The sequence below is a fragment of the Barbus barbus genome (genome assembly GCF_936440315.1).
Source record: "Barbus barbus genome assembly, chromosome: 49".
In the NCBI taxonomy this organism is placed as follows: domain Eukaryota; kingdom Metazoa; phylum Chordata; class Actinopteri; order Cypriniformes; family Cyprinidae; genus Barbus; species Barbus barbus.
In genome coordinates, this window is record NC_136727.1 from 10,896,199 (window position 1) to 10,922,353 (window position 26,155).

At 41.1% G+C, this 26,155-nt stretch overlaps 1 protein-coding gene across 3 annotated transcripts; it reads right to left on the reverse strand.

The window, feature by feature from the left end:
• Nucleotides 1–3,609: 3,609 nt before the first annotated feature.
• On the reverse strand, nucleotides 3,610–25,849 carry LOC306867501 (midnolin-like). Of its 3 annotated transcripts, XM_079413176.1 has the most exons (9): nucleotides 25,584–25,849; nucleotides 23,116–23,347; nucleotides 21,005–21,092; nucleotides 20,856–20,918; nucleotides 14,482–14,931; nucleotides 14,227–14,374; nucleotides 13,807–14,112; nucleotides 13,418–13,519; nucleotides 3,610–6,291 (listed from the first exon to the last, which is right to left on the reverse strand). In XM_079413176.1, exons 1-9 carry the CDS (start codon nucleotides 25,657–25,659, stop codon nucleotides 6,029–6,031), a joined length of 1,728 nt encoding a protein of 575 aa, XP_079269302.1. In that variant the 5' UTR covers nucleotides 25,660–25,849; the 3' UTR covers nucleotides 3,610–6,028. The 3 variants fall into 3 exon arrangements, with proteins under 3 accessions (XP_079269302.1, XP_079269304.1, XP_079269303.1); XM_079413178.1 differs by lacking the exon at nucleotides 13,418–13,519 and having other exon boundaries at nucleotides 14,227–14,347; nucleotides 25,584–25,842; XM_079413177.1 differs by lacking the exon at nucleotides 13,418–13,519 and having other exon boundaries at nucleotides 25,584–25,842.
• Between the last annotated feature and the right edge of the window lie 306 nt (nucleotides 25,850–26,155).

A 26,155-nucleotide genomic window follows, 5' to 3' on the forward strand; every position in this document is an offset into this window, starting at 1 on the left:
GCATAATTTTGGTTCATAATACACAAATTGAACCAAAAATATTTTTAATTTGCCTTGACCTAGAAAAAGTGCAAAGTATTTCTTATTCATTTCACTACAGATCTTAAAACTATGTTTATTCAAAGTTTTAATTAGATTTTGAGTCCCATATTTTCAGTTCAGACTGTAAATATAAATCCATGGATTTACTTGTAGCAATAACAGCAGAGCTAAAAACACTCGATGAAATATAAAAAAAGATATTTTATAATTGTGTTTGGCATTGCAGATTGAAGAGACCCAGAGGGAAGTCACCCACATACTATTTGTGAGATGACCCCACTCACTGGCAGGGATTTTAAATAGAGTCGTTGGAATTAGCGTGTGCGTGGTGTGTGCTAGTAATCTTCCTCATTTGAAAACCAATTTGAACTCCAGTGTTCTTGTCTGTTGCTTTTATTTTTCTGCAGATGGCTTCCTCTTATGTTCTGAGATATTTTATTCTCAGTTCTTTGGGAGAGAGTGGGAGCTTTGAGCTGAAGACTTCTCCTTAAAACAGCATGTGTCTGTGCACCAATTGCCTACTGTACCAGCCAGTCCTGCGTTCACCCTCAATCTGTCATCTCGTCTCAGCTCTCGGGAGGAGGACGGACTGCCTGACAGATGGGGGGAGCGTTGGAGTCTCAGTCGCCGTCACTTCACTCGATCCGGCTCTGATCTGGCACCCCTGTGGTTGAGTGAACAGCAGACACATATAAATCTGTACACTTTAAAGCTAGCTTTCATCAGGAAACCCCGCAGCCGCTCTGAGACTCCACCATACATTACATACCATACATTACGTACAGTACATTACATACACCACTCTGATTATAAACTAAAAAGGACTGGTAAAAAAAAAACACAAAACAAAAAAACACATAATTACCGTGTTCCTGAACCTAGTGCCCTAATATTAGCATTTGATTTTTTTTTTTTTTGCAAACAAACATTTTAAAGCATCATGCGTGTGTTCTTGAAACAAATTCAATTCCTAAAGTTATGCATTTTAGTTATTCTACCTCATAAGATATCCAATTTTTGCCAAATTAGCATATGCCATTTAGACAACGTTATGTCAGTATTAGTGAAAACATGAATTCAAAAGTAGCTTACTTTTGATTAAAAAAAAAACCATATCATTTAGAACTGAAATGTATAGATAAAGTTATTGAAAATTATTGTACCAAATATTTGTGTGTACAATGCATTTTTATGCTTATTAAGAGTATTGTGCTTTTAGCTTAACAGCACACTAATGTCAAAACATGATATTTTTTGACACCTAGAGAAGCTGCTTATGTAGAGTGGCCCAAATCTCTCTCTTATGATAGCTTTTCATAGTAAGATATATATATATATATATATATACAGTCATGGCCAAAAATATCAATTAATATGATAAATATATCATATTATCCCTTGGTAAATATTATCAAAGAAGGCTATGAAAATTAATCTGCATTGTTAATAGTTTTGATATTTTATTTTAAAAAAATCACAAATATCTAACCTTTCTTTGGATTATAAGAATTTAAAATGGGGGGAAATATCATTATGAAATAAATGTTTTTCTCTAATACACATTGGCCACAATTAACGGCACCCTTTTATTCAATACTTTTTGAAACCTCCATTTGCCAGTTTATCAGCTCTAAATTTTCTCCTATAATGCCTGATGAGGTTAGAGAACACCTGACAAGAGATCAGAGACCATTCCTTCATCCAGAATCACTCCAGACCCTTCAGATTCACAGCTCCATGACGCTGCTTCTTCTCTTCAGTTCACCTCACTCATTTTCTACAGGGTTCAGGTCAGAGGACTGGAATGGTCATAGCAGAAGCTTGGTTTTGTGCCCAGTGACCCATTTTTGTGTTGTTTTTGAGGTTTGTGTTTGGATTATTGTACGGTTGGAAGATCCAAACATGGCCCATTATAAGATTTCTAATAGAATCAGTCACTTATTGATTTTTTATCTGTTGGTATTTGATAGAATCCATGATGCCATGTGTCTGAACAAGATGTCCAGGACCTCCAGCAGAAATATAGGCCCACAACATCAAAAATACAGCAGTATATTTCATTGTACACATGGGGTACTTTGTATCCCTGTGTTCACCAAACCCATCTTGAGTGTTTGCTGCTAAAAAGCTAATTTTTTAGTTTCATCTGACCATAGAAGCCAGTCCCATTTGAAGTTCCAGTTGTGTCTGATAACTGAATATGCTGGAGTTTGTTTTTGGATGAGCTAGGCTAATGTTTCTTGAAACCCTCCCAAACAACATGCGGTGATGTAGGTGCTGTTTGTGAAATTGTTTTAAAGGTTTTCTGACCCCGAGACTCAACAATTTTCTGCAATTCTCCAGCTGTGGTCCTTGGAGAGTCTTTAGCCACTCAAACTCTCCTTCTCACCGTGCATTAGGACGATATAGACACATGTCCTCTTCCAGGCAGCTTCGTAACATTTTCTGTTGATTGTAAATTCTTAATTATTGCCCTGATGTTGGAAATGGGAATTTTCACTGCTCTAGCTCTTTTCTTAAAGCCACTTCACTAATTTGTGAAGCTCAATTATCTTTTGCTGCACATCAGAAATATATTATTTGGTTTTTCTCATTGTGATGGATGATTAAGGGAATTTGGACTTTGTTTTCCCTCCTATTTATATTTCTGCGAAACAGGAAGCCATGGCTGGATAATTTCATGTTCATAATCACCCTGGAGTGCTCAGAATTGTGAATATAAATGGGAATATACTTCACAGATATTTTACTCATAAGAATTTCAAGGGGTGCCAATAATTGTGTCCAACATGTATTTGAGAATTTTTTTTTTTCATAATGAACCCCCCCCCCCCCAAAAAAATTCTTATTATCCAATGAAAGGTTACACTTTTGTGATTTTTTTTTTAAATAAAAGATCAAAAGGATTAACAATGCAGTTTAATTTTTTTTTTATTTTAATTTTTTTTTTTTCACAGCCTTCTTTGATCATATTTACCAAGGGTGCCGATATTTTTGGCCATGACTGTACAACAACTGCCCATGGGATAAAGTAAATGAGTCACACATACACACAAAAAAATATTTTTTCTTTCAATTTATTACCTAAAAAAAGAAAATGTCCTATGACAAGTCACACTGAAATGTATTGCTTAAGAAAAAAATATATTTAGATATTTTCCTTTTTTTGTTTTTTTACTTGATTATTTCCATTATATTCCACAAAAACAAAACAGGGCACAGCACCGCCCTTTTCCGCCTTCTGCCCACTTTAAAAAAAGCACAAAGAAATACATAATTCACAGTTACCATTTTGGTTTCATAAATTAATACAGTCACACATGTGCTACACCGGTCTATAGCTAGAACATTGTAAATTGTTTTTTTTTTTCTCGACTCTTGTAATCAGTTTTCATTGGCTACAAGAAAGAGCAGGCAACTTAAATGATGTGATCAGACAGAACTCCAACAAACTATTGAAAATGCCCCCCGTTCCCTCCCTCCACCCTTATTCAATTACCCTGTCCTAAAACTCAGATCATCTCCTATGCTTTTTTTCAATTTTCACTTTTTTTTTTTTTTTTTTTTACTGTTTTACATATAGGTGAGGCACACACAGAGTATATTTCATACATATATAAAAATTAAATAATGATTTTCTTGGGGGAGAGGGGGAAATCGTCCATTGAAGTAATTTATCTGAGAAGAAGGGAAGTGCATGTTGTCAACGTGTCCTTAAAGGACATCTCAATTGAGAATTAGGGCACTTTGTTGCTATAGCACTGCAGTTGAAACTTCTTTTTTTTTTTCAATTCAATTTGTAAATTTGTTGCTTCTTTGTAGGACAGCAGGGTTCAAGAGACGTAATCAAACAAACAACGGAACACACTGATGGAACCTGTTTGAACTCCAGGTCGTGACTTGTAACAATCAAACCATAAAACAGACAATATTTTACCAGAGCTCCTATAAATTGATAAAAACCTGCATAAATGCAAATAATTTGTTCAGATTTTTTCGTACACACCGAAGGGGCAAAACTTTAAGGCACTGAAGCCTTGACATAATAGAGCCTCCACCTCCTAAACACAAAAATTGCCCCCGAAAAATTTATGCTTTAACAAAAACACAGGACAAAAACAACAAAAACATCCCTATGTTGTCCACCACTCTGCAAGTGTTTCGATAATGAACGTTAAGGCCACTTGAACAGAAAAAAAGGAAAAGACAATGTTCCCCTTCAGGTAGGTAATCTCATTGCAAACTCAGTGAGTGCAACATCGATGTGGTTCAGGACATTTTGACGTTTATTTCCAAGTAGTCATTAGGGGCGAACGTCGGTTTCTAACATCCCTGTTAGTCTGCATCTGGACAAGGTCGATGGGAGTGTTGGGGTTTGCTCTGAGGATCCCTTGAATGTTCCATTGTTCCTTAGTTAGTCCAGGAACGATCCATGTACAGTAGAATTCCAGTCCAGTTTTGGTTTGCGACTGATATGTAACATTACGTTCCTAATTCGAAAATCCCAAGTAGCTGGAGCAAATGTTTTTTTCATTTTTTTCATTTTCACAAATTCATGCTTGTATATCTTTTCTTTTCAGCACCAGTATCTCAGTATTGATATTATTATTATTTTCTATAAAAAGGATCAGGATAATTCACACTTTTGCATGCAAAGAGAAGTCCCATATAGCAGCAGAACCGTCTGTCTGTGGAACGCCTGATAGAATATGTCAGTTCGTCTATGTATGAGGCACTATCAAGAGTGTGAAGACGGGGGATATGCAGATGTTTACGTGGGAATCTGCAATGAGGTCTGGCCAAACAGACAAATAATATCGATAGTCTTGTTAAAACTGTATCACAACTGTAAATGTTTGCGGGGATAAAACCCTTGAATGGTGGTTTGTTTTAGTCAAATGCATACATGAGAGATTCCACTTTGGCAGAGCAAGCCATTATAATGCACAATTGTAAACTATTCCTCTGGCACCCCACCACTCTCTCTATTATACACATTTAGACAGCAACAGGAGAGATACAGTGTGTATTTAAATTATTATATAACATCAGATTCATTTCACCGCTTGACTCGAGCCTTGCTGAGCAACTGCTGTTTTACGTTTGGTTGGTTTGTTTGTTTTCGCGGAGGTAAAAAAAAGAAAAGTCACTTTAAATGTTCTAAAAACAACCGACTTGACAAGCCTCGTGTCTTCAATCAAATCAGCATATTTTCCATTCTTTTCATGTTTTACTTTCCTACTTGAACCGCTGACTCTACACTGAGCTGTTGTTGAGAAGGCGTTTTTTGTATTTTTTTTAATATATATTTATATACTAAACATGCACTGTGCCATCTCTTGGTTATGTTATGATATTTCAAATCACAGGTGTGTGTGCAAATGAACCCTCCTCGTCTACAAGATAAAAAACCTGAATGCTTTGTGGGTAATGCTACATATTTTGTTTCATAAATCATGATTCAAGAAAAACAGGACTTTAAAACAAAGAAGGTAACCCCCTTCAAATGATTCTTGAACTGTGAATGCCCATTTGTAATGAAAAAAGGAGGAAGTAGGATCAGTATTTGATTTTTGTTAGTTCATCGTGCCTGTATTTGGCCTGTATGGATCTTCCCCCGGGGTGAAAAGAAAAACAAAAAAAGGAAAGAGAAAAACAAATCCCAACACCGATGACGTCTGCTATGCTCATTTGTGTTTACTTCTTGGATGTTCTGAGTCCAAATTCTGTCTATTCATCAGTCCAATCCATATCCAAACATCGTCATTTAGAAATTTAGTCTATTCCAAGATCATAGTCTATCAAGGACGTAAGGTAAGTAAAAGTCTGTGAATCTTCCTTTGTGTAAAGTCTTTGTGGTCACAGGATAGACAAGGAGTGAAGCCTACGAGATTCTGTGCGTCGTCGGACACAGTCTTCGGAAATGCTCCTCTCTAAAATGTAAATCCCAGTCTTCCTTGATGAGGATGGCGCAACTGTTGCTGCTTCAGGCCATGATGAATTCTGATTTCATATCAGCTTTAACATCGGGCTTCCACACAGAGTCCTCAAAGTCTAGGTCCAGGGAGCCTTCGCTAGACATACTGCTGTTACTGTTGCTCCGTCCAGCCTTGCGGTTGGAGAGCCAGTGGTATGGGGCACGGGAGTCTCGCCGGGCCTTCCTGCGCAGACGCTTCTGCTGCATGAGCAGCTGCAGTCGCTCTACTTTGCAGCGTGTGGCTCGGTTCTCTGTCTGACGCAATCGGTCACCTGAGGAACCAAAAAGAAAAAGCAAAAACAGTTAAGAGTCGAGCCTTGAATTTTTTGGTTCAGGCTAACTGATACTGATAGTTTAAGCTAGCTAAAGATGCTAAGAATGTGCAAAAATACAAAGTTCTATAATCAAAGATTCATAGGGTTTGCCTAAACAACTATCTGACTTGACTGTAACAGACTAAAACAGAATGCAGTTGTCTTGAAATGGATTATACACCATTTTAAAATTGCAACACTTTTGGGACTCAAAAAACATTGTGTTACAATAGCCAAAGATGCGGCAGCGCTTTAAGGGGTAAGAAACTTGGGGGACTAGTTGACCACTGACTCATCCCTAGCTGACACACCCAGGCGTCCTGGCAAAGCTGGTTGACCAAGAAAGACTTGAAGGTTAAGATGTCTTGTGTGGACAGAATCTGCATTTGAGCATCCCGTGCTAATGACTAGCATCCAAAACACAACATAAGGTGGTGACTATCTATGCTAGCCTTTTCAGCTGAGAAATGCTGGTGCAATACACATATTTGGTCTAGGACAGAATGACTCAGTGCTTTGGATCCCAACTGTTGATTCTGCAGAATGTTATCAAAGGCCCGGGTGTTGGATAAATAAACTCAAGTCTGAGCGGTGATCCTGATGTTCTTAAAAAAAAGCATGCTGCGATTACCCCCACCCCATTGCTCTGTCTCTCTTTAAATTGGTACAGAAATAAGCACTCTCCACTGCTGTCTCATTTCAGAAGAGAACATCCCAGTATATGGCAACAAGTCCTCGCTTCCCTTATCAGAAACAGTTAAAAATGTCTTGGCAGGCATGCCCTTGAGATACGCAAAAGGGAAGAAGTGTGTTCTCACAAAGGACCCCACACTCCCGTGAGGAGACCGACGCCCACGCCCACACCCATGCGTGCATGCGCACATGCATTCCCAAGTGATACGATCTCGACTTTGTTGTTTCTTTAACAGGAAGCAAATACCTCACACTTTCTAATCTCACAAACAATGCTAGGTTTTAGCGGCTAATGTGCCAATTAAGAGGAAAAAACACGAGGGGGTTTTCCACTCCACAGCTCAACCCTAACCCTTTCATTTATAAATATATTCAAGAGAATGGAAGAGAAAAAGAAACCACAATCTATTAGCCAGCTCCATTAGGAACTATCCCGGAATTAAATAATGAAATAGCCGACTAGAATGTCAATAATCCCGAGCATAGACTATCTTTCATCACGTGTGCTCCACCACACATACACACACAGCAACAGCAGCAGTAGCTTTTAACATGGATCGATGGCAAATTAAAAAGACCTATTGATTAAACCTTAGCTCTAGCGCAGCAATCTATCTCCAGGCGAAGACACTGCTATTGGCTTTCAATAGAAAATGCAAGCGAATGGAAATTGTAAGCGAAGTAAGTCAGGCCCTTTTTCCCCCTTTCTTTTCCTGGCCTGAGCTCATTGAGCAAGTAATCACCCACCCAACCTCCCAATACCAAGACCCCGACCCGCATATGCACACACAGTTCACCCCTCCCCAATGCCTCTGGAGAGAAAGAAAGACAAGGAAGTAGAGAGAGAGAGAGAGATAGAGAGAGAAAGACATGCTCTGGAATTCCACCCAGAATGTAATAGAAAAAGAGAGCAGATGCATATTCTCATTCGCTAATCAATTTCATCCACCTCTCCATATCAAAATGAAATCGGGATTTCGTGTGGGCTCAATTTCCCCCTTTACTTAATACCTTTCCATGGTGGGCGGGTTTGAGCCGTCTAGGAAGGATTTGCACTATAAATGAAAGTGGTAGTTTTAATCATTTGGATATTCGTAGAGAAAGAACAGGCTGTAAAAATATCAACAGCAGAGATCTGCCAAACAGTTCCTTCCTAACCTGGTTAGACAAATGAGATTTGGGGCTTGCTCTGGCATTTTAGCATGATTAGAGAGGTTCTGGTCTAATAGGACTTTATGGGTTATGAAGGTCTTTGTTTGACTGCACAAGCTCGACAGATACACTATTCATAAAGGGTCTCTACGCTAATGCTTTTCTCCTTCATCTGCCCTCTTCAAAGAGTCTCCCTGCAACTCTAGGCCTCAAAAGTAGGGCAGCCACCTCACCTTGCAGCCTGCCAGCTCTTCTGTGCATACCAACTGGTGCTGGTGGGAAAAAAAAAAAAAAATTAGCTACATGAGCCTGCGGTGCCCCAAGGGACTGAACTACAGAAATCTGGGAGAAAAAGAGCAGAGGAGCTCATTAACAGCACTGGGCACGGCATGCCACTGTCAAGGTATTGTATGAAGCTCACAATGGTTACAAAGACATTAAGGCAGACCCTTGGCTACTAAGCCAAGTTCCTTTTTGTTCTTTGTGAGAATCTGTGGCCCCTGCCAATGTCCTTTCCCACGTGGTCGCCCTTCCAACCAGATCCACGGACACTGTAAAAACACATCACTGCTACTTTGGCACGGCTTGGGGGCTGTGCTGCAGGGAAAAACGAACTTAACCTGAATGTTTCCAACAACCCCTGCATCATTATCAGGATAAACATGGCTGCCTGAGGGGGAGACTCGATGCACCCGTTTAGAGGATTATTATTAAGCTATGGCGACTGGGCTGTCGTGAGCGCAAAAAGATTGAACGGCTGTGGAGGGGGGCTGGGATACACCAGGAACAAAGGCAGAACAAGCAGTGCAAAAGCTCTCCCTTCTCTGTCCCTTGCTTCCAAGACCCCTCCCTGCGCTAAGGTTTGGACACATACACATACGGGGGGTGGGTGGACAAGAACAGGGAGTTATTTTGCTGCCAGCGACGATTGCAAGTGAACATCATGGACAGAAAAAGCCCCTCCCCCCTGCATTCGCCCTCTCTACCCTTCCCTTCCTCCCCTCATCCTCCTTCGCCCCTACGCCAATGATGCATTGTCTCAGAGCGAGCCGTGTGTGCTGCAGTGTCCTCACAGCACACTCGACATTCTCAGGCCTGCGGCTCAAATTAGGGGGGTAGGGGCAAAAAAGGCTTGTGACGAGCTCCACGAGCCTCAGGAGAAAGGGGGGGGGGGCAAAACAAGCCCAGCCCCGCCTCCTGCCACACAGCTGTACGGGCCCACACATGAGATATACACCTGGCCTTCCTTTCTAACCCCCTCCCCCAGCCCCCGCATCCACCCACACCCCTCCTCCTCAATACGGCCTCATGACGGAGGCCTCGGAGGAACATAGAAAAAGAGAGAAAGAGGCAAATGAGAACAAGCCACAGAGGGTGAAAGAGATACACAAAAAAATCCCCCTGGAATCTAAAAAGTAGCAGCGTACTGGTGAACAAAAGATGGGATGTTGCACTCGGCTCATGCTTTTTGAAGAGAGTGAGCTGATGTATGAGAATGTATTGATTCCCGCATAGAGGAAGAAAGATTCAGACCGAGTGTTGATGGCCACGTGAGAGGGAAAATGGAAAGGAGGAGGATTAAGAATGAGGAGAGAGAGAGTGCAATGGAGGGAGGATTTTAACCCAATCGATGAGGCTGTTGGCCTGTCTGCAGGTATTAGATCAGTTGAGCAGGGTTTTGGGTAAACATTAAGCCCAACCCAATATGTCGGCCCACACTACAGTGATCAGGCAGTCTCTGCAAGCTTCCCTTTTGCCATTGATCCATTAAAGATCAGCTTAATTAACACTTGTCTTTGACTTGTTTGTTTGTTTGCCTTGATAAGTCCTGTGATCTTTTCGAGTCTGGGTGCTGCAATCACTCTGCATCATTGGAGATGTCTTGGCAGCGGAGGAGGAAGTCACACAAAAATATGTCACAGAGTGTCAGACATCAAACTTTGGCATCTAATACTTATTTTTCTTCCAGATCCATTAATTTACCAAAAAATATATTTACAATGTAATTCACATGCACAGTAAGTTATATACACCTTCTCTATGATGAGCATGTTTTTAATTTTGGTATTAAAATGTATTCCGATATATTTTTGGAGGCATATAAGTAAAAACTGTCAAAAAAGAAAAAACTGTCCCAAACTCAAAACATCAAAATTCATAAGTGTTTTTTTTTAATAATTCAGATTGTTAATAATAATAAAATAATTAAATATTGCAACAAAATTACTTAACTGATTATTACATAGTCAAAATTCATGTAGAGTGACTAGGGGTGTGCGCTGTGACGTTTTTTGATCGTGGACGATAAAAATGTCTCCACGATCTGCTTTTGAAGAAATATCGTAGTATCGTGCTACAGCGCACATTATGTCAAATACAGTTCTGGCTCCTCCGTCTCTATATACTGTACAACACGACATACAACAGTAGAGTTATTTATTCACGATCGCAAAATTACATTATTTGCACACAAGCCTTGCTGATTAAATGTTTAATTCGAGCTCGGTACTTCCGCCTACCTCAACCGTGACCTTTTCCACGTAATTGCGTATTACGTGACGTCACGAACGCGCATCACAGAACAGAGCAAGGCGAGCATTTGTGCTTATAAAACTTAAACTTTTTTATTTATTTTTGAAATGACCGATCGTTTCGCTAGATAAGACCCTTATTCATCGTCTGGTATCGTTTAAAGCCCTTTGAAGCTACACTGAAACTGTCATTTGGACCTTGAACCGTTTGGGTCCCAATGAAGTCCATTATATTGAGAAATGTTTTCATCAAAAACCTTAATTTCTTTTCGACTGAAGAAAGAAAGACATGGACATCTTGGATGACATGGGGGTGAGTAAATTATCAGCAAAAGTTTTTTTAAAAGTGAACTAATCCTTTAAAACCAAAATAGTAAAACCAACATGACAAAGAACCATGATAAAATCGTGAATCGTGATATTTCTAAAAAACAAATTGTGATATTATATTTTTTCCATATCGCCCACCCCTAAGTGTGACCAACATGCAGAAAACAAATAAGTTGCAATTAAATTGAAACTTGAGATAGATAGATAGATAGATAGATAGATAGATAGATAGATAGATAGATAGATAGATAGATAGATAGATAGATAAGCCTCTACAATTCTCCTGTTTAGATGTACTCTGTGATCAGTAGGTGCTCCTGTTCTATAAGCCAGCTGTAGCAAACTCCCAAAGAGCTGGGATAGACGCCAGTGTTGCCTCTGGGTTGGGAGGAGCTCAGAGTGGGTGCACAGCACAGGACAGGCATTGTGTTCAGCCATCTGCACCCCTAGCAAGAACTAAACCAGGGGAGCGGTCAAACCCTGACATCTCCATTGCTTTTCTGATACGATGGCATCAATGACCCTGCAGGGAGCTGTGGTCTCAAATGACCACAATTTGCATACTAGGAGCAATAAAAGGCATCGGATATGGCTTGCCACGGCCCCTGCCTGATGAGCAGCTAAGGATAGTCGGCCTGGGGGGTTTCTTACATGCTTGTTGGCAGTGAGCAAGGAGGGGGAATTAATTATTTAACCCCCGGTCTAGCTGGGCAGGTTTGAGCACCGTAGTGACATGGTGAGAGCCCTGGGGCACTTGATCAAGCAATCTGCAGAGAGGCAAAACTGTCTCTTTTGGGTTAGGAAAAGAACTTGGCAGTGTTTAAGCACCAGGGAGGCCAGGACAAAGAGGACTGAGATCTTGACATTTCACATTGCCGCAGTATATACACAGCAGCCGGGAGCGTTTGCTGTCGGTTGGATTAAATGATCGAGGGAAGGAATTTGAGCACCCTTCCTTGTTCTTTCTTTCTCACTCTGCTAAAACACTCTGACGCTCTTGCACAGCCCAAACTAAACTAACCTGAGCTGACAGAATGTTGAGGAGCAAAAGCATTCCTGCACTATTCTCCCCCTCCCAATTTAAGACCTGTTTTGCCCCCCCTTTCCTCCCTTCATTTAGTGCAGTGGCCAGGCAATACCAAATCTAAAGGCAATCCCTAAGTTTTACCCTACAGGCTTTCATTCTTTCACTTCATCTACAAAAGGAAAGGCTGATGTAGTACTGCAGTATTAAAGCACGCTAGGGCAAACAAAGGGTTTGCCTGCAGTGGGCAAAGGGACCCCCATGAGCACAGGAATTTGAGTCAAGAATGGCGACCCTCTTCGTACCCTCAGCTCTCCATCCCCCATCTCCTCCCCAACCTCTCCGCAAATACATACTACAGTCTGTCAAAGTCAAAAGTCTAGAAGAATCCAAGATCAGTGTGCATAGATGGATGTCTAAACAAGTGTGGTGGGGATATCGGGTTCGTTTGGTCTGCAATCACATCAAGTAGACAGCTGCTAAAAGTATGTGACATTTTAAAGGGGTCATGAAAGTCATTGAGGTGTCTGCCCCATGTAGGCAAGTTGGTCACCAGGTGCCAAAGCATATGGGTCTTAAAGAGCTCAAGAGTATTATCTAGCGATCTCACACAAAATACACCCTACACCATGGGTTCACAAACATGTTTACAAATAAGGTGGTTTTGTCCAGAAAATAGCCACTGCACCCTTCCCTTTTCTCCATCTTGCCCAAGAGGAAGCGCCAGTTAATCAGTGGGCAGTCGCTGGCCGGATATAAACAACAATTTTATGAATGGACTCTTGGTTTTTCCCCTCCGCCTCCTCTTGCTGACTTTCAAACACAATGAGCATTCTCTTGGAGCTCATATTTCTTGCGTAAATCTCTATTTAAAGGCTGCTAGGAAAACAAGTGTCCATTGACTAGCCCTGGCGCTGACTGCTGGGATGGTTTTTGCAGACGAGCAAGAGTGGAACCAATAGGATGGCCTATCAATGTGGGGGGGGGGGGGGGGGTATAAAGACCAATGATGGAGCATTATGCAAGCGGAAGAGAGGTTATCACACAGTAAAAGTATGTATCGCCTCAAAAAATGTGTAGGATTCCCTACCCTTTGTGAAAATCGAGTGACCGAAGTTATTCTACCCCAGTAGTTGATGATATGTTTTCATATTGTACGGCGTTAGCTTGGTATGCTTTTAATCTAGTCTAGATTGATAACAGGCCTGTGCTTTGAACAGAGCTAGTTTGATATTTCTTCATTATCTCTGTACTCTCCAACAGTGGTGTTTCATGACAGAGCAGTTCAATTTCCTCCTCAGCGCTGAAGCGAGCTGCCCCAGATAATCAGTTTTTACCAGACAGAGCGGGGTACCTGCCACACGTCTGTGAGTACTATCTTGCTTCGTTATGTCTCTCGCTCTGGCTCTCTGCCTCTTTCCTCTTGGTAACAGAGTAGTCCACCCCCATTCTTTGCCTTTCAGAGGAAAGAGGACACCGTCAGCACAGAGACAAAGCCAGACATGCTGTGGCTGCTGAAGCATGACTACCAGGGCCTGAGAGAACAAGCCTAGTTCTTCCTCCCCCTCTCTAACATCTTCACTTTCTTATCCTTGCACCCTTATCTTGGACCTTCTGAAACTATGTAAACACTGCCTTGGATATGAATCTTGAATCTCTGGGCTAGATCCTAAATACTGGCTACAGTAAATGCTCTAGAAAATGCATCTCTGCATAATTTCTGACAAATGCAATAAAACGTACCAGGAGGCTTGCACATGCGGATCTGACTCTGGCACTGCACCAGTGGGTGGAGGGTGGGTTGGGTCTCAGAGGGCACTGTAGTAGGTAGGCTGCTTAGTCCGGGGGTGTGGGGAGGTGAAGGCGGTGGTGACGGTGTTGGTGAGCTGGGGCTGTTGCACTGGGTCTGGTAACGGAGCTGTGTGAGCGATGGTGGCATGCCCTGGTAATGCCGGGTGGCACTTAAAAGGTCATTCAAGATTTGAAGGATGGTGCCTATGTCTCGCCTGGGACGTCCAGTGCTGTCCTGACAGTTGGGATGCAAAGTGCCTTAGGAAAGAAAAAAACAATATAGAAATTAGACATAAATTACAGATATATAACTATTATAGATATAATTGTTGTATATAGAGTCGTCAAATATTACTTATTGAGAAGTTGTACCTGAAAATGTCCCGGAAAAGACTCCAGGAGCATGGTTCACAAAACTTTCGATGATAGCCCCTGGCTTGCGGGATCGCGAGGGAGTGTTACAATTGCCAGACGTCTTTGCTGGGCAGTTGGCCTGTGCAAGACATGGGCCAGTGGTCAACTGCAAGAATAGTTTGCACATATTACTAATCTAATTGGTAAATGTAATTTATCACCATTATTATAAAAAATTACTTATTGGCTAAGGTAGGGCAAACAGTGACTAACCTCTGGACTGGAAGCTGCAGGGCTAGGACTGCTTGGAGAGGTGGGACAGGCCGAAGATGGCTGCTGGGAGTGAAGAAAACTTCCAGGGAGTTGAGAGGGGTGCGGTGGAGGGCTACAGTGCCCTGAGGCTGAGGTGGGGTACATGGGAGGAACGGATGGGATAGAGGGGGTAGGTGGGAAGGCCGCTGGGTTAGATGGAAGCGTTGTGTTTGGATGATGAGGATGTGGGTGAGGGTTGTGTGAAACCCTTGCCATCCCAGAGGCAGAGCCTGAAGCTGGATGAGACTGTCCTGTTGTGCCCTCTGAACTCCCACGTGATATGAGATGCCTATGCTGTAACTGAGGGCCGCCCGAGTGCTGGGCTGCCAACTGCAGTTGGACAAACATCATATGATCGCCTACTCGCAGAGCCAGGGTTAAAGGAGACCGGCCAGACAGGAAGTCACTGACCTGTGAACAGGAAATGAAGAGGGGGTGGCTTTAGTAATTCCCTTTGCACTGCTCTAAACTGGAAAAGAATTTGGCAACATGACTGAATGCCTTTTTATGAATAAGCAGAAGTATACAAAAGGCACACACACAAAACACTCTGCAATTCAGCACACCCACGAAACGCTAACTTCTGTCTGGCCCCAGGCCTGAAAAATCAGCCATGGAAACAGGATGCAGACCCACTCGCCACACAGTCACATAATAGCTAATTGTTTGAAAGGCTGGACCGGAAAGGCCTGCCCAATTTAGGAGTACCCAGAATGGAAGTTGAGCCATGGGGCTCTCCGACCCCTGGAAAACAAGGCGAGAAATACAAAATGCTTGATTTGACTTTGCTCTCCACACACTTAAAACAACCTCTGCCTAGTTCGATTTCAACCCTGAGACACTCTTTATTGCATCTGCCACATTCTGAGGATGTTTTAACTGTAGCTTCGATAACAATAAATGTGTAAAGATGCAGTATGACTATAATGCACAAGCATAGAATAATTAAATGTATGCCATGAAGATTCCCTCAGGAGATCTATTCAGCATCCGAGTGTGCTTGTGTTGGCTGACCTGTTAACCTTTTGAATCACTGGGGCCTACCCTCCATCGTTTTTTTTTCTCTAGCTCTGATCTATTTTTCCATCAAGGAGCCATTCTCGCAGTCGAGTGACCTTTACTATTCTGTGCATTTAACTAACCAGAAGAGCCAGATATAGAGACCCTTTTCCATCTTTAGTAGAGATGAAGTTTTAAAAAATCCTCTTCATAGGTATGTATGACTAAGAACTAATAAAAATACACAGCATACTCTAGATTGATGGTAAACCCTGTTTAAAGGTCAAGTATGAAATTGGCGGCTCACCCCAGAGTGAGGGTGGATCCCACCCCTGAATGACAGCTGTCACTGAACATCCAAGCACTAATAATTAAAATTATTTGGGCCTGAAAATTGTCAAGTAAAGTGTACCAGACCCCACATTAGCCTTGCAGATCAGTCATCAAGACCAAGCATCTTACTGACTCACTCAAAGCCCAGAATCATCCCACATAATGAGAGAGTGCGTGAACCCCCACAAACCAGTAAAAGTGCCTCTGAAAGGCGAGGACGTGGTCTGCAGAGACATTCCCCACAGCAGCCGTCAGATTGAGTCACAAAGACCTTTGTCAATACATCGGTCAGCCTACACTCTTCTAGTGTAATAACCGAATGACCACAAAGACAAAGACACAGTGGATTAATGGATCTGCAGTCTTACACAGCATCTAAGGAATGTGTGTGCAAGTATACATTGTATAATCTTTCTGTGTTGTTTAAGAGTTCATGACTTGACTGGAAAAACAAAGATAATATATTAACAGACCATTTTGGAAAGTCTTGGTGCTTGTGGAAGAAACCCCATATTTAGTTACCCTCAGAAATCTGCCTATAATCAAGAGTTTCAGAAGACTTGTGGCCAGAAATTCCACACTTCACCTCGCACAGCTATATAGAATCTGTCAGATGTATGGAGCCTGAAGTGTCAACATGCAGTCTATATCACCTAAAATGGATAAGGTACTCGAAAGAGACCGCAAGTGTATGTTTGCACAGGTCTCTTTGTTCACAGGTCACTAACTCACTCTCTCATCAAGGCACAAAGATCAAGTTCTATAACAGTGCGCTCTTGACACTGGTTTGGAAAATCTTTTGAAGGCAGAAGCCTACCTGGATCCACCCTTTCTTCAGTCACTACATGAAAAACGAATAGACTAGAGGTCATATTCTATACAAAACAGCCCTACGTGGAATGTGCAGGCACAGAAAGTTTTCAGCAGAACTGGAACGGCAATAATTCAACATTTTTTACATCCATTTTTATGTATACAACATTTAGGATAATATGCTATCAGTAAAAATGAAGTACAATGCAAATATGGTATTTTGTGAAGGTAAAGTATCCATTCTGTCCATTCAGTCTGCAAATTTCACTCTAAAATCAGTGCCGAAAATGACGATTTTGTTTAGGCAGATTTAAAGTCAACAAAGGCAGATATGTACATCTATGGCAACAAAGTTACCATGTTGAAGAACTATATACTCGGCTAAGCCAACATTGGTTCACCTGCACAGACTAGTGCTACTCTTCCTTTATCTTTACACTTCGTCCATTTTGATTTGTTGGGGAGGCATTTTGCTCTGCAGTGGGCTGCAGTTGCTATGCAGTGAAAAGCGAGTGAAGGAGAGAGAAAGAAAACACGATAAGGGGAGACAGGGGAGGAGGGCTGGGGAGAAACCTTGTAGCGAGAGAGAGAGGGTGGAGGGGTGTGAGGATGCCAGTAGATGCTGATGAAATATTCAGTGAGAGTACGCCTCTAGCTCATTCCGTTTTTTCCCCTCCCTTCCAACTCTATAGCTGACAGTTTTATTTATTGGGGTCCCTGCGGTTCAAGGAACTCATTTGCAGGCGGTTTCTTCTGTAATACAGGAGATGCAGGGCAGGAGCTCGGAACAGCACCAGGCTGACGTTCATCCACAGCCTGAAGACACCCATCTTTGAGGGGTCAAGTAAGAAAACAGGTTCTTTTGATACCAAGCATGACTAAAAGACTACTGGTCACCTATCAAAGGCCCCAGCAAACACGGAAAGTTCAAAACCAGCTTATTAACCCTCACTATCGACTGCTGGGTTTTGAACGCACTAGGGGGCCATCATTATGGTCCTCGCAAAGGGGCATGAAGGGTGTGGATGCAATAACAAGCTCCTTTACAATAATCAATCACTTGCATCTTTCCTTAAACCCTGAAGAAAAGACTACCTTCAAAGATCTCACTCTAGGGGTTTGACCTACTCAAGGTCTACAAGAGATTGAATGGTGAGGATTTAGTGGGTAAAGACTAAATTTGATCAGTCAGAACTTGCAAGGAGCCTCTTTCCATCATGTCTGTTGACCAAAACCGAATACTTAATGGGACAGTTCATCCAAAAATGAAGATGTTGTCATCATTAATGTCATTCCAAACCTATATGACTTCTTTCTTCTTCTGTGGAGAACAAAAGTTGATAAGTTTTTTTCCATACAATGGAGTCTAATTTTTTTTTTTACACAATCAAGAAAGTTCATACAGGTTTAGAAGGAAATTAGGCAAATGATGACACCATTTTCAAGTTTTGTTCCTGTTGTTTCTACCTCATTCTCTGAGTTCCGGGTGACCATCAAAGACATGCACCATGAAAGCGCAACACCTTTTTCCTCAGATGACTGCACCGATTAGTCTGGATAGGCGAGAGACTGAGTCAAAACAGACGTGTCGCACTTGCAGCCAACAGGATTCAAAATATCTACAATCATGGGACTCAGCATTAATGACTTAAAAAAACATGTAGGGAAACACTAAGAAGGAAAAGTATAAGGAACAGTGCTAAAAAAAGAAACGTCTCCGTACAGAAGAGGAGTTTGACCCTAATTAAAAAAGCTGGTGGCTTGGTTATCAGCTAATGAGAAGTTCTCCATAGCCCCCCTCCCTCCTTCTTTTTCAGTTCAGTCACGAAACCGAGCACTTCAATCACAAAGGCGGATGGGAAACAGGAACAGTCACGAATCCGAGTGATTGCCCATGTCAACATAGTCCCTTTTGGATTGGGAGTGCTCTCCGTGCAAACACACATAGGCATGGGCCTGATTGCTGATCAGAGAAACGCAAACTAATCTCTCCTCCCATGTGCCAGCTGTTCCCACAACACACCAACACCCGCATTTCCTATTTCAAATATTTGTCAAATCAAAAAAAATTCATTGTAGAAATGGCAAAAAAGCCATCGGCATCCTGTGGAGCTTTGCCACTCAGCATGACGTGTGATCCCACCGCTTCTATTTTCGTCCTCAGTCTATACCTGGGATTCTGACTCATCACTGTCCTTCCAAGTAATCACAGACCCTCGTCAAGGGTGACGTCACTTTGGCCATCTCTCAGACTTACTTACTCTCCTTCCCTTGCTCTCTCTGGGAAGGGGGTTGGGTGGGTGGAAATGACAAGGGGGTGAGTCGTTCTATATTGTTGGATACCATTATTTGCATCTGTCCATTTCCAGACACAATGACAGGCGCCCCAGCCCCATTCTAAAGTGGGTAGGTGGGTGTCTGGAGGGTGGAGAGTTATGACAGAAAAACATCTCTAGTGTGTAGCACTGAGACTAGTGAAAAGGCACTTGCTTGTGGAAACGAACCGCTATGTTATCCCCCAAGGACAAAGCGAGCAATCTACCTGCCTTTAGAGGCGGGTTAGAACAGAAACCGCTAATTAACAAACTCTGTCGCCTGAAGAATCAGACACCAGTCATTATTTCTACTTGATGGGCAGAGTTACCAGCAACAAAGTGGCGTTTGAATGCAAAAGTGGCGTTTTAATGTTCAAGAGGACAGCTGATCTATCAAGTGGAGTGCAGAAACTGGGCTATATTTTCCCTTGGAACTAAGAAACTCCTTGATGTCATTTCATTCTTCCTCTTTAACAGTGGAGAGGGTAAAACTGGAGACTATGGAGAGACACGCGAAACCACAGCAGCTTTAATTATAGGCCAGAAAAAGCTGTTAGGCCAGAGTAACAAGGGAAATATGCCATTCCAATAATTGCAAGCCTTCCCTTTCCATAAAACAGTCTGGTTACGAGGAGTCTGAGATAGATCTTTCACTGGAAGCAAGCGCCATAGCTCTTGGAATTCTGCTATGTATATATGTGGTTGTCCACTGTAACGACAAATCCAACCTTATCTAGTAAGATGAGAAGCGATCATTGAGCGCAGATCACTTTTTACATTCGTTGTGGCGGCACAATTGTGTTGACTAATTTCAGTTCTGAAAGAATGATATGTCTCAGTTCATGCCTGTAACCATGAAGCTACAAAAAGGACACAAATGATGTCTGAAAATTATGATTTCTAAAAAAGGGCCATTTTGTAAGCGGCCAGATGACACAGTTAGCTGCCTACAAATAGTACATTAGAACAGAGAAAAAGCACAAGTAACGTTTACATGGTACTGCAAAAGGTTTGTTTTTTGATGAGAAATGTCAAACACAGTCACTCTTCACAGTTTGAAAAGCTTTTCAACAGAAACAGGAGACACTGCAGCTGCCGGGAGAAGGTGTATTGAACGATAAGAGCAGTGCACTCCCCTGTCTACCCTTCCCCCTCGTACGCACACAACCACACTCCTCTGTCGTCATTACAGATAGGATCTTTCCTCTCCTACACAAATGCACACCCGTATCACTCACACACAAACAGAATAACACAGGATTTCCAAAAATATCAGCAAGGAGATGCAGTGGAGGCATGTGGCGGACTAATTTCGTGCATATACAAGTGTATTTAAAAAATATTTTTGTCAATATCCAGCAACTGATTGGATGAAAATTGCAATTTAAAAATGTAAACAATAAGTTAAATGAGTTAACTAATAGCTAAGGTTTAACCATTAGATAGAAATAAAAATACAAATTAGAAAGTGGCATAATCATAGTTGGACACGTGAAATAGTAGTTGCAGAGTTTCTTGCACATGAAAGGTGGCATCTCAATGAAGTGGCTTCTAGGTGGGGTTTGCCTCAGCTCACAGATGTTGCCTAGAAACTGGAATGTGCTTCTTAAAATATGCGTAGTAAGTGTGTGGAGGTCCTCAAGTTAAAAGCTTAGGAGGGCATCATCTGTATCCCATTGCCCTATGTGTCAGTGAAACATCTTGCCAAGTAGAGAGTTCAAAATCCTACAAATGATCCTTTAAAAAAAGAGCCAACTGCAGGTGTTCACTCCTGCCCTGGCAATTAGGTTAAGTGTACGCACAACTGTCCAATGTAATGGGCCACTGTGTAATTCAAACATCTACTGGGATGACCTTATTAGAGTGAAACCTTACCTGTGTTTCCGTCAAGCTCTCCAGCGCCTGCATTACTGACTGCTCAGGTCTTGATGCTTGAGACTTTGAGAAGAGAGAAACGACAGGGTAAATATGTGTGACAAAAAGAGTTGGTGGAGCACATGTAATGAAGCTCATGTTATTTTTACCATTAGGCCTGCTTCAACTGTTGGAACCAGCGTTAACTTGCTCCCATCCGTTATTCCCAAATCTTGAAGTTTTCCTGAACTCAGACGTCTAGAAAAAACAAGATGTTAGATTTCAAGATGCTAAATTTTCCAAAACAGATCCATTTTGTAACTTACTGACACATACAATTTTTTTTTGAAGAATGTTGAAACTGAATTTGTCCTAAACAACATTGCACCCCATTGAATTTCATTGTAGACACTTTCCAAAATATCTTCTGTTTTGGTCCACAGAAGAAGGTCTTAAAGGTTTGGAATGACACAAGGGTGAGTAAACGATGAAAGAATCTTAATTTTTTGAGTGAACTCTCTCTTTAATTATACACAAAGCCACCATGGAAATAATATTTTGGCCCAGTTATGATGTATGTTTTCTTTTTTAATCTAGACATACATATTTAGACAAGTATATGAAACAAAGTAAAACAATTCTAGGCTACTACATTTGTAGCCTATACCAGCAGACCAAAAACCACAGCATATATAAATCAGCATGTTTATTCCAAAAACACCACTGCAGAATCCCAATGTTTCAAACACACAGTCTAAATGTATTTTTAACCCACAAATCTCTTAAAACTATCTGTCCTAGTGGCATAAATGTGTACACTTGTGCTCAGGCTAAATGTCACCACCTCCTGCCGAACAAAGGGACTGAGCACTTGGCCTGGAGGCAGCTAAACCAAACAGAAGAGATTAAGCGACTCTCTTCGTTTTAAAAGGATGATGTAATTTGGTGGTGATTACTTGTGAGGGCTTTTCAATCGGCTCAATTCAAAGCACAAACAATGTAACTGTTACGGTCATTTGCAAGTGACAAAAGAGCTTCTCTCTCACCTCCCAGCTCCACCACCCAAGTGCAATTGTTAGGCAATGTGCAAACTGCACTGAAACTAACATTGCCTCTTTTTCTCTTAACGTTCGCTCAGAATATTCTAACACCACAGTGCGAGTCCCACTAGGAATGCTTTATTCCCAGACATCCAGTTTAAAATTACAAACGCCATGCATATTCTAATCAAGCAAAGCAACCAGTTTAATCAAGAGATTAGGAACTTCTATTTATATGCATGCATTGCTGTCAGTTGCACACACCTTTGGGTCCTTTATAAGGCGTTAAACTGACATTGCTTGCATAATGTTTTGAACTAGTTGTACAGTTTCAGGTGTGATGCAGGTTTCTGCACCTTGCACATGGCCTATATTAAACTGACTTCCACAGCACACTGTCAACAGCATAGATCACTTTCACTTCTCTATTGAAGAGGCTGTGGACTGCCACAGCAAAAATATCATGGTAGACTGCAATGTTGTTATATATTAAAAACATGATCCAGGTCCCCATGATGCAGGTGTCTATGACAAGCCATTAAAATATGTATTTTGAACTAGATGCTGACTACCTTTCTTTCTCATAAATACTAGCACTTGACTACTCCGGTAGTGACTACTATCTATAGAGTTAGTCAGCAACTGCTCATTCATCGCATACTAGTGCTTACTGTTTAGCTAGTAGTCAATATCCCAATATTAGTAACCAGAACAGATAACAGTGACTTGATCTGATTGGTTCAAAACTACTAATCAGTACTACAAACCAATGAAGAATTAAACTGGAATAGCTACTTGTAACTACTAGTCAGAAGTGAATAGTTATATATATATATATATATATATATATATATATATATATATATATATATATATATATATATATATATATATATATATATATATATATATATATATATACAAAAGTTGTCATTACTGAGACAAAGACTAGTTAAGGAATAACGTTCTAATGTTTATTGAATAATTACAAGTGATTAATTGAATAGATACTAATCGTATGTAATATTTTCTCATGTATAGATACACTAGTCACTACTGGATTAAAACAAGCACACATAACATAAAATTATAAACCAGCTAGTTAGTTTAAATGAATAAATGTTGAAACGGCTTGTCATCAGAGGTGGCTTAAAATCTCCATTCGGAAGCCCAGCCAAAACCCACCTTCTTAAAAAAACTAACCGTGCAGTCTAACAGGAACACATCAGACTACTACTCACGTTTCTTTGTGTAGCAGAGCGAGTCTTTCTTTGGGTACTTTCAGTCTTTGAGAGAGTCTTCGCTTTAGCCCTTCCACGGTCTCTTCTGCGGGAAGGGAGAGCTCAAAGCGTGTGCCGGTGGTGGAGTGGATGTACAAATTCATGGGGGGCTCGCCGGAGACGCTCTCGCAGGACGGCGCAGCTCCGCGACTGCTGCAGCTCCGGGCGCTCGGATGCTGGTCCATTCGATAGCCTACGATAGAGGAGACAGGGTCGATGGAAGCGGAGGGATAGGGCTGGATCTGTAAAAGCTCTTGGAAAATATTCCCAATGTTTATTCCCGTTTGGTGATCGATCCTGCGGTGATCCTAATAGCTTCTATTTAATTCTATATTTCCGATAGTGCATTAAAATGCATATTCTGTAACTGTAGTCCTTTGTCGTTGACAGTGTACTGCAAAACCAGCGCGACCTTTTTATTTTTAAAGCGCAGCCCTCATCGCGAAGAGAAACTCCAGTGAAACGCATTATAATGCTCGTTGTTTCACCGTATCTCGCTTCCACTGTGCTGCTTTGGTCACACCCACAAAAGCCCTGCCCAATCACATAAGGCGCAAGCAATGACGTCACACATGTAGCCAATGGGGAGATGTGCTGCTCACCCACGTGGAGCGCAAACCCCGCCTCTTTTCTCTCCCCCACATCGCTTTCCTCATTGAGGACAAATCCAATCTGAGTGGGCGAGGAGCTCCAGCCCACTCGTACCAATTCCACACCATTCATGAGGCAAACTGTCAAAGTAACAAGTCACCCAATATAACCTTGAATGTTTAAATAGCAACACCGAACTCTCTGTTTACAAAATACAACAAATTGTCTTTTACATACAGCCAAGAATTATAACCAAGTCTTAGGTTGCATGTTTGTTGCCCACTGTGTCAGTTTTTTAACGTCTTCTTCCACAACCCAAATTGTTTTAGCAATTTTGTGATATATTTGTGATATGCCTATTTTACACATTGATATATTGGTGATTCTTCTTTTTTTTCCAGTTTCCGAAACAAAATTTGCTAACAAGTTAGCTAGAAATTAACTTTTGAATGCATAGTAATAATAATAATAATGTTTCCGAGAACACTGATTTGGCTAATGTTATAAATATATTTGTATTGCGTTCATTTGTATTATAAACTCAGTATAAAAGTTCAAATTCCTTGGTGTGGGACAAGTTCAGTATTAAAAAAAAATTAACATTTGTGACGTCTGTAGATATTCTATAGAATGAGTAGGCTAAGAGGCACATGTTTAAAGCTATAATAATATATTTCAAAGCTAAAATGCATTTTTATGTCATTGCTAGAGGACAGACACTTCCCCTAATTGAAGAATCATCCATATGCAAATATATCATTACCCACGCATGCTCTAAGAGCTTTAATCTTTCTACGTGTGCAGTTTAAAAGCATGCATTACGGTTATCATTATCTCTATTCAAATAGTCCCCCATAAAAGACAGTATGCTCTTAAGGAAACGTCGCGTCCCAGTCAAACTGTATAATAAGCATCTCTTGGGGCGATACACAAATCGACACTTACGTCACTCTCTATCACGATCTCGTGCCAAATGTGCTGAAAGCTACAGTCTGCAGATGGTAGGCCAGCTCTGATATAACACCTTATCTGTACAACACAACTTAAGTTACTGATAAAAATATATTGTTTTGGGTTATATAGCAGATGCGTTTTTACGAATTGCACGCGGATAAAACGCTGTTTGTACCTTACACCGGAATGTACTACTCATTCACGTGGTGCATGAGCACTGATTTACATTAACCTGTGAGAAAAAATATCTATCCATCCAAGTGCAATTTACTTTGTAGTGAAACCTGAGCGCCTACCAGTGGTGTAAGAAGTATGAAGCATAAACATGCAGATCCATAACAACCAATTTTTGTACAAGCAGGAAATAAATATCAGGTGGAAGCTTAGGTTCATATTTTTGCGCAAAATTGAATATTTTGTAATTTACCTATCCTTTTGTTGTTCCAAATGCATTTGACTTTCTTTTTTTTTTTCTCCGTAGAGAACAAAAGGAGACTTTTAGGTAGGATGACAACCTTAGTGACTATTTTAAGAAAAAACAAACATGCAATTGCATGAAAACTGTGGCTGTCGGTTCCTAATAGTTTCCTTTTGTGTTCCACCGAAGACAGAAAGTGACACAAAACAACACGAGGATGAGTAAAATGACAGTATTTTAATTTGGAGGTGAATTAAACCCTAACCCTTTTCAAGTTCAATCAGTCCTAAATCAGTCAGAAACTAGCTTTCAAATGAGATTTTACACAAAATCTTAAAAACAAGTCAACTTAAAAAGTAAAGAACTCACATAATACTGCAAAATTCAAAAACAGTATTAACAGCAACCGAGCTGTTGCTCAAAAACTTCACCATCTTTAATAAAAAATTGCATTTTTGACACTCACCAATTATTGTGGCGAAAATCTCAAAGTTTCGCGACAATGTCTCAGATTCCTCCACAAGGTTGCCTAGTTTTGGCATGTATAGAGGAAATTATAATGCAGTTTAGATTTGTCCACAAAAAATGTCCACTTAGATATGGCTACAACAGCCGGTACACTTGGTTAAATGAATCAGCCGTCCCTGTGCAGATGCCGGGTTAAATCCCAAATCTACTCCAGTGCTCCTGCTCTCCGAAACTACACCGTGTGACAGCATTCGAGCGTTGGAGGAAGTATAACACCTCTTAACAAAGCTGCTCACAGAATGGGTGGAGACTTTGCTTCTTGCGATGTCAGCATGTGATTTAAGGTGGAGGCCCCAAATCACATGCTTTATTTGATTATTTAAGGAGATTTCGGAAAATTGTACGAATTTCTGACTTTAGTTGCACTCAGATGAAATCTAAGGATGTAAACAAGCTTCATTTGGTTAGAAAAACACATGTATAGTCAAACTATAAGAACTGAGCCACCTTAAAAGTTGTTAACGTGGAGTAGCCTTTGATTTAGGAGGGGCTTAACTATGTCCTGACGTC